This window comes from Lactuca sativa, chromosome 1, assembly GCF_002870075.4.
Source record: "Lactuca sativa cultivar Salinas chromosome 1, Lsat_Salinas_v11, whole genome shotgun sequence".
NCBI lineage: Eukaryota > Viridiplantae > Streptophyta > Magnoliopsida > Asterales > Asteraceae > Lactuca > Lactuca sativa.
In genome coordinates this window covers 122,732,657-122,745,419 of record NC_056623.2, presented here as the reverse complement: position 1 = coordinate 122,745,419, position 12,763 = coordinate 122,732,657, and the positions used below count along the sequence as shown (strand labels likewise).

Sequence of the window (12,763 nt, the reverse complement as noted above, 5' to 3'; positions counted from 1 at the left end):
CATCCTATGGGTAGAACCCAACTTGATAATCCATTGAGCCTCTTAGCCCACTATACAAGATATAGATGATTTACATAATCAACCCATATATTTAATTAGTTATCCTTTGATCACTTAATTAATTCCAAATTAATTCTTTGATCAAACTAATCAAATAATATTATTAATATATTAGAACTTATAATATATTAATAATCTCCAAGTGTTATTTCTCTCATTTAGTCTATCCAATTACATGGTGCCATGCAACCCAAATGGACCATGCCGAGTCGGGTCAAGTACAAGCCCGAAATAGTTATGGACTTAGACACCTTATCCAACAGTATGCTCCTTGCAGACTTGTACAGAGGATGTTGTAAAAGATATGTTTGGACAGACTTTTGGTTTCATGCCAAGGGATATTAGGGCTTTAGTTGTTGATGCTAGTGCAAGTTTGATTCCTATTAATGGTAGTAGCTTTGAGAAGTTGGGTGACTGCAAAGAATTCATGGTCAAAGCTTTGGAGCGGTCAAAAAAAAGGAATGCATCGACTTTGGGGAATCCCAAGGTGTGTAAAATAAAAAATGGTTGGTGTCATTACATCTATTCTACAGGGTAATAAGTTTGATTTTTGTGTGTGTGTAGGTCGCTAATGTTAAGTGGGAGGATGTTGGTGAGCTGGAAGATGTGAAAAAATCTATTCTTGATACAGTTCAGGTACATACTACATAGGAATGGAATCTTGAATTCCAGTTGGTTGTTGTAAGCTTTGGCATAAGTTGTGACATATTGGTAATGCATTTACAGCTCCCCTTTCTGCATAAAGATTTGTTTTCATCTGGGCTACGTAAGCCCTCTGGTGTTCTTCTCTACGATCCTCCTGGTACAGGGAAAGTATGTTAGTGTTTTATCATCTTATAATCATTTATTTTGTGATTGATAGCCTCCAGGGCAGCTTTCATGAATGGGAACGCGTCAGCGGGGAACAATCCTAGCTGAGAAAGGAACTCCTTTCCAATTGCGAGAGCATTGAATGGCAGGTATGTATCTGAAATACAAGACAAATTAAGAAAGATGAAATCTGTTTTGAGTTCTGAAAATGAATTTTTGTGATAGGGAAGGTGGATGAGCTGGAAAAGACTATTTTTGTAGCTGCTAAAGACCCTTCTTTGTATGGTATAAAACAAGTGGAACTTGAAAAGCGAAGGAAGTGGACCACTACTTCTCCGATTCAGGTACAATACAAATCTTTTAATTTATTACTTTGGTAAATATAGATATGAGTCTTATTTTCTATGTGTGGTATGTAACCACTAACCAATCAGGTGGGAAATATTAAGAAAGCAGTGATTGTGGCCGGAAGGAGTTCAAACTTTGGTGGGATGCGCCAAAAATTAATGCGGATACCAAAGTCTCATCAGCAGCATGATAAGGACAGGACCAGAACCAGATCATATGCTGTTGTAGATAATGATGATTTTATTTCTTCAGAATCAGACACATAGATGCTTCTCATCAGGTATGCTTTTGCTTTTATAATTTCTTTAGATATATCATTTTAAAGAGTGTCTTGTCTTGTTTACTAGCCCCAAATGAACTGTTTTTTATACTCATATTTTATTGATAGATATACCTAAAAAAGTAGGTCCAATGGGTTGATCTAGCATACCTTTACCAGATGTTTATAACCTCTTAAATTTTTTTTTGAACAAAAAAAAAATAGCATATATGATGATGTATTTTTATTATAGCATCCTACTTTCGTTCCTTTGTGTTATAATTTTTTACTTTAAAATTTTTACCACAATGTCATCCAAATGGAAAACATTTAGGTCCTAATAAGAAGTTGAATGTACAATGCTAAAGATGAATAAGAAAAACAAAAAGCTCAAAGTAGATTGTGTTAATGATAATAAAAATTGAAATATATAAATATGTATTTATGGATAATATGTAATTTTTGTATGTATGGTACAACAGACAATAAGATGAAGAGTTATATGAACTAAGTGCAAGTGTAGAAAGGATCGGATCTGTTGGGCTCACCATACATGACGAACTCCTTTCAAAGGTGCACATCTGCTTTATGCATCGACATCATGATCTTCTTCTTCTTCACACTTCACAATTAACATAGATAGATAGATATTTTATTTGATCACCAAAAATAAGCTTAGTTGTTTACTTCCCATTTCAGGAGAAAATTATAGAGGATTTGGGTTCAGAAATGGAAAGTACATCTAATCGTCTTGATTTTGTTCAGGTTAGTCTTCTCTCATTTCATGATGTGTTTGATACTACATAATAGATGATAGATGGTCCAAGACTGGACCTCACCTAATAAATAATAATTAACAGAAGTTAGCTTACTTGTACTACTTTGACGTCCATTGAGACCAGACAAAAAAGTTTGCAATCTTTTCTTTTGTACAACCCAAAAATTGAGCCCATTATGTTTGGATAACCAGAATCATATATGTCTCTCCGCTCATCCATTATAATAATACCTAAGAAGCAGAACCAAACCTTTCTTTCTCAATCTCGGGTAGGTTTTTCCTATTTTTTTTAATTGCTTACTGTCATATGCTTTACTTTTTTCATTTAACATGTGCAGTGGTTAATTTGTTTGTGTTTGATATAGTTTGATTGTCATTATATATAAAAAGTGAGTTGTAAAAATGTTGGTTTTGATGGTATGCAATCACATTCCACTTCTAATTTCTTGCTTTTTCACAATGATTATATATATATATATATATATATATATATATATATATATATATATATATATATATATATATATATATATATTATAGTTTACAAACTGTAGAATGTGTTCAGTAGTGAATCTCATAGGGACAAAATGGTAAATCTGCAGGTGGTTCAATCAATGTCATTTAGTAATATTTGGAAATACAACCTCTGTTGGGCTGCTTCTTTCAATGTCATTAACAACAGTGGTAAGTAAAATCTTACTATTATGAAAATCTTTTGTTTAAATCTACCTTATTGACCTATAGCTGATTAAACATTAATTTAATTATGCAGGTTTTGAAGTTTTTGATGGAAAAGAATAGTGTTAATGCTCTTCATAGAAAAGTATGTTGGTAGTTTAGGAAATTTGGCGAATAATTTAGTTAATTATATAAAAAAATGTTGAAATGTTACATTTGTCTATTATTAGAATGATTATTTGTATGACATTAAATTTTGTGCAATATATTGTATTTTTTGTATTGTGAGACATGAAATGCAAATTTAATTTGAAAATCAGTAAATCTATAAATAATTTTTTTTAAAAAAAAATTAAAATTACGATACGCAAAAATGTGTGTCGTCTTCATTTATGACATGGCCTTTCTTGATAGGCATTGCGTGTCATTAACACGCGTGTCGTCTTCCTTTATGACAGGGCCTTCCTTGATACGCATTGCGTGTCGTAAACGCGCGTCGTAATTGCGCGTCGTAAATGAGCGTCGTAAATGCGCGTCGTCTATAGACGACGTGCAAAAGCGCGTCGTCTCTCTTTATGACATGGCCTTCCTTGACGCGCATTTGCGCGTCGTCTGAGCCTTTTACGACGCGCAATGAGCGTCGTAAAAGGTTGTTTTTCTAGGAGTGATTATAAATCTTGAAAGCTACACCATTGTTTTGGTTTCCCCTTTTTATTATTTCTGAGAAACACATAATTTTCAAATTAAATTTTACCGAATAGCTTTTCCTTGACGTTAAAACATTTTCTGCAAATTGATGATACGTAAATAAACAGATTCCTCTTATGGGTGTAAATCGTTTGGACCCGGACCCGTAGGAAAGCTTCTGAATATCGTCATCATTTTAGAGGGGCTATGAGCTATAAAAACACAAGAAACAATCAACAGATGAGGGATTAGGAAGTCAATAATAATTCATCAGATGGCGATTCCCCATAGGTAACTCCATATTTTATATGATTTTTTCGCCATTTTCCCGGGTAGGACTAGAACGACTTTGTCAAAGAATGGTTATGATTTGCGTAGGATGCTTTTTCCTAGCAATCATTATTTTGCATTTTTTCTAATATCTAATGCAAGTATCTTTATCTCTTTTTTTTATCTTAATCTAACCTATCCGAAGGGTCTGGCCTCCTCTCCCTGTTCTTGTATTTATAACCTTCAAGAATAACAAGTCGGTAAGCAAGTTATTTAGAATCTTAATCATTTTGTCTCCACCACCATTTATATCATTCATGTACCTATTGATTCATGTATATGCCTCCTTTTTCTAGACGATCATTAGATATACATATTGTTTAGGAAATAATATGTTATTATTGAATACAAATATTATTATAAACTAATATGTTAGTTATTTTATATATATGTCATCAAGCCCCCAAGACTATGTATGACTTTTGTAAATGCATAGTCTTTATATATATATATATATATATATATATATATATATATATATATATATATATATATATATATATATATATATATATATATATATATATATGGTTAGGTTCAAATGTTTTCACTATCTATTGTGTGAATGTATGATTGATTCTGGACCAATCATTTTAGTTATTTTAAGAAAGTAATTAATGCATATTAAATGCTGAATATGTAATTAATATCCATTATATATCTTCAACATGTAATATGCATTAATTATTTTCTTAAAATAACTAAAATGATTGGTCCAGAATCAATCATACATGCACACAATAGATAGTGAAAACAAAATAACCTAACCCTATATATATATATATATATATATATATATATATATATATATATATATATATATATATATAGGGTTAGGTTATTTTGTTTTCACTATCTATTGTGTGCATGTATGACTGATTCTGGACCAATCATTTTAGTTATTTTAAGAAAGTAATTAATACATATTACATGTTGAAGATATAATAGGTATTAATTACATCTTCAGCATTTAATAAGCATTAATTAATTTCTTAAAATAACTAAAATGATTGATCCAGAATCAATCATACAGGCATACAATAGATAGTGAAAACATTTGAACCTAACTCTCTCTCTCTCTCTCTCTCTCTCTCTCTATATATATATATATATATATATATATATATATATATATATATATATATATATATATATATATATATATATATATATATATGCAATTTTCGCTGCAATAGGGAATAAATTTCACAGCTAAATAAAGGTAAAGGACACCATTGAATTTGATATTTATGACCTTCTCGATTCGTATACTGTATGTTGGTGCGGTACTGCTTACAAACATTGATCATACAAATTGTAGAAAATGAAGGCAATCGTCATCGTTATATTTGTTTGTAAACACTATTAATGCATAACCAATAAAGCAAAACATAAGTAAAAGTCAAAATTAACATATTCAAGAAAACAATTTGTTTCTTACTTTGTACGTAGGCTGCTTAGTAGTTAGTAGTCAAATTAACATGTAAAAGGTATGTGTTGAAATTCTAATTGTCTAATTGCTAAAAAAGAGTGGATAGCTTTTTCCATGACAAAGGTTGGTTCATTGAATTCGTTCTTTTTATTTATTTATTTATTTATTTATCAAGTTCAATATCATTTTTACTTTGATTGTCTGACTTTTCTTATTTTTAACTATCATGAAAATTCCAAATATTACATACCATTTGCAATTGGTTAATCTAATTGTGATTGGTCTAGCTTTACGACTTTTTTCATCTTAAAAAAAAGAAATGTTATATTTTTTTATTCGTGTCGATTTACACGAGCTTCAAAACATGCGCGTTCTTTGGTTGATTTTATTGATTGTAATTGAAAATTATAAATTATAAATGAATAGTTTTGGATATTTGAAATTTTGAATACCTAAATTCGATTTTTCTAGTATATTCCAAGCAGGGCCGGTCCCGAGAATTCAAATGCTCAGGACGAGCCAGAAAAAAAAGCCCTCAGGTCTTAAAGTGTAACGAATTAAAATTACATAAACTAATATTTTTCTAAAACGAAAATAAACTTTATAGTAATAAGCATAGCAAAATCATAGTATTTTAATGAATAATTACATATGGTAACAGTTAACCGACGATCCGTGAAGCTCTCATCGCGTTCTTGATAGAAAATTGGTTGGACAACTCTTCGTAGTCTATACTCTCTAAGATTTCATTCTCCATAGATATCATCGCCAAACCACTAAATCTTTCTTGAGACATTGTGGAGCGTATGTAAGACTTCAATAACTTCAACTTACAAAAACTTCTTTCTGCAGATGCCTCCATTACTGGAATTGTCAATAATATTCTATATGCAATGCTTGCATTTGGGAAATAATCAAGTTCTTTCAAAAACTTCAAAACATCTATAGGGTTGCTAAATTCATTGGTTTCCAATGTCTCAAATAATTTTAACTCTGTATAAAGTTCATTGGCATCAATATCCAATCTTTCTTCAAACTTGAGTGTTTTTTCAAGACAATGACAAGACGACTTAAGTCTTTATCTTCAATTCCCTTCAAATTATGTGGAAATAAAAAACCAAATACTTTGTCATACTCTTTGAATTGTTCAAATCTTGTCTCAAGAGAAGAAATAGCTTGATCAACAATGTATAAGAAATAGTTAACTATGAAATTCTCCTCAGGTGTAAATAAAACTTCTTCTCTACTTGAACTCTCATCAAACCTTTTTTTTCCTTTCAATCAAACGCTTTTGTGGAAATATTGGATCAATACCCATTTCAATAGCAATGTCCTTAACTTCATCAATCACTTTTAAAAAATCAGTTTCTCTATAATCCTTGAAGTACCCAATCAATTTGTTTATTTCTGTAATAGCATTATCAAGATGCATATCCTTTGACTGTAACTTTTTACTCACAATATTCACATGGTTTAGCACTTCATGCCAGATAACAGTTAATACCAAAAATTCAAAGTCACCAAGTTCTTTTTCTGCTAGTGAAGTTGCTTCACTTGCAATTGCAACATCATTATCTTTTTCTCCAACTTGAAGTAAAGCTTCTCGTACGTCAAAAAGTTGCATTTTAATAGCCTTTACACTCTCAACTCGACTTTCCCAACGAGTTTGACACAATGACTTAAGACTCCAAGCTTTTACATTATCTTTTAGGATTTCCCACCTCTTAGTAGAATTCACAAATATAGTATAAATGCGTTGGATGAATCTAAAAAGGTTATTTCCTTTAACACACTTGTTAGACGTATCACATAATGTTAGATTAAGAGAATGACAACCACAAGGAGTCTAGAATGCTCTAGGATTTATATCTAAAAATCTATTTTGCACTCCTTGGTGTTTTCCTTTCATGTTTGCTCCATTATCATAGTCTTGACCACGCATATCATCAATTTCAAGACCAAAAGACTTTAACTCCTCAAGTGTAATATCAAATAGTCCTTTTTCGGAGGTATCATCAACATTCAAAAAACCTAAAAATGACTCCTCGACAGTAATAGAATTATATGATAACTTTAAATACCTCACTATTATAGTCATCTGTTCTTGGTGACTTGAAACGGGAGTACAATCAAGTATGATTGAGTAGTACTTTGCATTCTTTATTGTCTTGATAACTTCTTTTTTATTTTCTTGAGCTATCAAAAGTATTAGTTCGTTTTGGATCGTGTGCCCAAGATAATGCACATGAAGCTCGTCATTTGTGATCCACCACACATGCTCTTTGATAACTAGGTTAAACTCTTCCAACATTTCAATGACACCCAAAAAAATTCCATTACCTGTTAAATATATTTAACAAATAAGAAGTGTAATCAATCATAATAATTAACAAAATGATATTTGTTGAAATTGGAAAAAAAATATACAATCTATAGTTACCTTTTTTTATACAAATTTTCATTTGATCCACGAAATGCTAAATTATGTTTAGCAAGAAACTTCACTACTACAATGATTCGCAAAAGGACTTGTTTCCAGTAATCTCTTTCTTTCTTGAATTGATCGTAATGAACTTTATCAATTGTTTCATTCAAGTTCAATCTTGTATGCATATCAAATAACTTATTCTTATTTGTGAGATGATCCAAAGAAATTTCGTGTTCTTTAACTCAACTGGTAACATGGTGCCAATCTGAATAACCTTCATCACCTAATTTACCTTTAGAAATCCCTTTTCTAAACACTTTACAACAAAAAGAAAATACCTTGTCGAGCTCTTTCAAATATAGTAGCCATTCTCTATCACACTTCTCCAAATTTGGTAAAGTGCTTGTATATAAAGCTGTAGAAAATCGTCTACCAAATTTATCATAGGGACCATACATAATACTAGTTTCTCTTTTAGGACCTTTCTCAACCAAAAGTTTAAGCTCTTCATAATTAAGTTTTTCCAACCTTCTTGGATCACATATATCAACAAGATCTTTAACTGGCTCTTGCTCTTCTGCCTCTTCTACTTCTACTTCTACATTTTCTTGGTGTTCAACATGCTCTTCGACATGCTCTTCAATAGGCTCTTCAACAGGTTGTCTATGAATAAATTTATCTAGAGCACCGACATCTACCTTTCTCTTTTCTTCTTCTAATTTTCTCTTTTTACATTTTTGACTACCGGATAGTTGTTTAGACTTCATCACTACAAGTTCATTACTTTCAACTTTTAATATTCAACTAAATACAAAAAACATAATCTAATAATTTGATTTCGGCATTTGATAAATTTCAACATAATTTCAACATTCAATCAAATAAAAAATTTCAGATTTTAGATAATATCATAATAATCACAATTTCAACATTCAACAGAATTTCAACACTCAATCATATAATCATATTTTTGATTTCACCTTAATTTCGATTTTCAATTAATAATCACATAAACAACATTCAATCTTAATTGGATTAGTGAATTTTGATTATGATTAAAGTTCAAATATTCTATAATGATTCAAGTTCAATTGCTCATCAATCCTCATTCAATTATACACTAATAAAACTATTAATATGATTATCTCAATAAGTGAATAATCAATTAGACAATTACCTTATTTGAAGTTACGAACGATCAAACTTCGGTGCTTCTCTTCTGTCGCAGCCTCAATTAATGAATTAATCAATAATAAAATTGATGAATAATCTCTAAAGAGTAAAGCCCTTACCGCCGCTGCCGACTTGCTGCCTTAATTTATGGACTAAAAAAACTAGAATAGATTTGGGCTAAGAATTAAGAAATGGTATGAAATTGAAATATATTAAATTTTTTTTGGGTCCCTTAAAAAACCATGTCTTGTGCACAGGCCCTGGTTGCCCTCCTTACCACTGGCTATGATTCCAAGTTCTGATATCTCAATCTCGAATTAAAAACGATAATATTTTAACCTATATCCAAAATTAAATTTTGACATAACATCGTTTGTTTTATTTAATTAAACATTGATATTCGAGAAGACAGACTTGATGAGTCTTAGACCGTCTGCGATACATCATACATACCATGAGGGTTGTACACCATGACACGAAGAAGTCCGAGGAGTAAAACGCGGGTGGTGAGAGAGATCATCATTTTTTCTATTTTACACTTTAATCACATTTTGAAGTACATCATAAATGCAAAAAGGATCCTTCGAAACCAGAACATCATGATTAGAAACTCCTTTAAAATGTTCTTGTTGAAAGGTATTTGGGACTCCTTGAGATTGCTCATCCTCTTTCCATGATTCCACATCTACAGAGTTACCTAATTGAACATCTTCCAAATCAACAACACCATTATCATTAACACATGGATCATTGTCCTCCATTACCGTCTTCGACTCGTCCTCAATAAAATTTGGAGTCCAATCCGTTATCTCCGTCAATGGAACAGTGAAAACACGACCACGAACAATAACTTTAAATGCTTCCACCCGATCTTTGAAACAAAATCATCACTCCATGCATGTGAACTAAAAAACCAAGACTTTTCCCATTAATAAAGTTACATTCCCAAGCCTCCCAAGTACCTCCTAAGTCCTAAATATTGGTTTGATCTTCTCAAAACCCTCGTGATTACAAATGACATGTACATTCGTAAGAGAACGAAATATTTTACCGATCTGTGATATCTCCATTTTTACGGTCAGAAATGATAGATTTCGTTTATGCTTTTTAATAAAAATCAGATCAACTTCTAAAAAAGTATTGCAGAATTTGTTCCCAAAACAAAATATGATATAAATTTATCAAAGCATTTCTTAAAGAAATGTATTTTCATTACATTACGAAAACTCGGGATGCCAATCATCGATACAGACCATAAGCATAAACAAAAAAAATAAACATCTTAGGCCACAATTCATAATCTGGCCTCAAATCCATAATCTCTCGTCAAGTAATCTAAGTATGCTTTTGCCACTACATGTAATATAAGAAACTGAGTGGGTCAGGCTGGGGAGCCTGGTGAGCATATAGGGTTTTCAACCCACAATAAATAAGTTTATTATTTTTAACAATCATTAACCCGATTACCCGTTCCCGATATCCTCACCTTACGTCCCTAAAGCATCTATCATAAAGGACCTATCCTAAGGAATTTCATTGGGATGGACACTACTGCTAAGGGGATTCCTCCACAATAAGTGTCTGTAAGTCAACCATGGGGGGATGGAGTACACCGGTGAACACTTCATTCAAAAACACCTATAGATTGCGAGCTTGCTAGCGTTCCACTGGACTTCCTAGAAAAATCCGTGGTCGTCATCCATACTCCGCTAGATGACTGGAACAATGTCAACATTGAGGCCTCTCATCATTTTATTTCACCACACACCAACTATTTCGTCAACCCATGTTCTACCCAACATATTTGTAGATATCAAATACATACATGGTCCAGATTTGTAAAATAAAGTTTACATTTGTTATCCAACATAACTTTTAAAGCATAAAATACATATATAGTCCAGATCTGAAAAACAATGTTTACATCCTTCATCTAACATAACTTTCAAAGCATAAAATACTTATACGGTCTAGATCTGAAGAAAAAGTTCAGATCTGAAGGAAAGAAGTTTAGATCTTTTATCCAAAATTGATCTCAAAGTATACAGTCTAGATCTGAAGAAAAGTTTAGATTTGAGATGAGGAAGTGTAGATCTAAAGGAAAGAGTTTCAGATATGAAAGAAAGAAGTTTAGATCTTTCATCCAGCAAATATCTCAGGTAAACAGATAACATATATCTATACACATAGCACAAAATTTATATAAAATACTTCATGTCTATGTGTAAGATGAAAGTACTATACACTCACCTAATACGACGTGATTCAGACAACACCTCACTTCTAAAAATAATCTTCTTTCACGAAACTAGGAATTTTGCTTGAAAACAGGGCTCTATGTGGGCAGAGATTCAGACCGAAAAACTCTCTTTCTTAGAGACTCCGGCAGCCTCGGGGCTTCCTTTGGATGCTAGGGGGTTTACCTAGGCTTGGGAGGGTGTTTGGGTGAGTTAGGGAGAAGATAGAGAGACAAAGAGTTGAGGAATTGAGCAAAAATTTCGGCAGCCCTCGCAGCCCTTTTATAGGCGTGAGCCTCCTCGGAACGTTGGGCGTACTCTCGGTGGTACGTTGCGCGTAGGGGCAGGTATCTCGCTTCGGGTGGGGTGACGTGGCCGTCTTCGGAACCATAGAAAAAGTGAATACGCGGGGTGTAGGATCCTCGTACGCGGGGCGTAGTTGGTACGCAAGGCGTCCAAAGTCTATGCTGGGCGTAGCCTCGCATCCAGTTTCGCAAGTTTGACACTCGACTTCTAAAATTCATAACTCTTGCATACGAGCTCCATTTTCGACGTTCTTTATATCCACGCATAGGTGAGACCGTACTCTACAAATTTTGTTTAGATAGCTAAGGATAAAAGTTGCTCTATCTTAAATTCACTTTTTACGTCTCTCGGTGTCATGCCCGTTCCTTCGCGAAACTTCGACGGGTCATAACTTCTTTGTTATAACTCGGATTTTGGTGTTCTATATATCCCCGGAATCCTTGTTTCGACGACTACATCATTATTTAAAGATATCTAGCCGATCTCACACTTTAATTTTGATGCTTATTTTTATATTTTATTAATTACACCTTTATAATTAAGTATAAAACCCATAAATTCACATACTACTCAAATGTTTCATCTTTATTACTTTAAAAAGAGTTACAATAGTCGAAATAGACTATTACATCATCTAATAATGCTTAGCCCCGAAACGTGGGCATTACAATTCTCTCCCCCTTAGGTTGATTCCATCCCGGAATCATGCATCAACAAACAAATTCGGATAGCGACTCATCATGTAGCTTTCTGTTTCCCAAGAGAGATTCGGTCCATTCGAATGTTTCCAACGGACTAGCACTAAGTCGACCATCTTGCGTCGTAACTTCTTAGTCTTATGGTCAACTATTACTTCGGGCTCTTCAATCAGCCTCTTATTCTCATCCATTCTTAACTCTGAGATTGGAATTATGTCGGTAACTTGTCCCATGAATTTCCTCATGTAACACACATGGAAGGTGTTATGAATACCGTTTAGTTCGTCGGGTAATTCGAGCTTGTAATCTTGGTTCCCAATCTTCTTAAGAACTTTGTGTTGGATAAGGTGTCTAAGTCCATAACTATATTTGGTATGTACTTGACCCGAGCCGGCATGGTCCATTTGGCTCGCATGGCATCATGCATTTGGATAGACTAAATGAGAGAAATAACACTTGTGGTTTATTAATATATTATAAGTTCTAATATATTAATAGTATTATTTAATTAGTATTGATCAAGAATTAATTTGGAATTA

General features: G+C 32.6%; 1 protein-coding gene and 1 pseudogene across 1 annotated transcript; one reads left to right on the top strand and one right to left on the bottom strand.

Moving 5' to 3' along the window:
• The first annotated feature begins 364 nt into the window (after window positions 1-364).
• LOC111880140 (syntaxin-61-like) lies at window positions 365-3,007 on the top strand (annotated as a pseudogene).
• A 3,036-nt stretch (window positions 3,008-6,043) lies between these two features.
• Window positions 6,044-7,006, bottom strand: LOC111880141 (uncharacterized). The gene is made up of 3 exons (XM_023876541.1): window positions 6,647-7,006; window positions 6,501-6,557; window positions 6,044-6,418 (listed from the first exon to the last, which is right to left on the bottom strand). Exons 1-3 carry the CDS (start codon window positions 7,004-7,006, stop codon window positions 6,044-6,046), a joined length of 792 nt encoding a protein of 263 aa, XP_023732309.1.
• Between the last annotated feature and the right edge of the window lie 5,757 nt (window positions 7,007-12,763).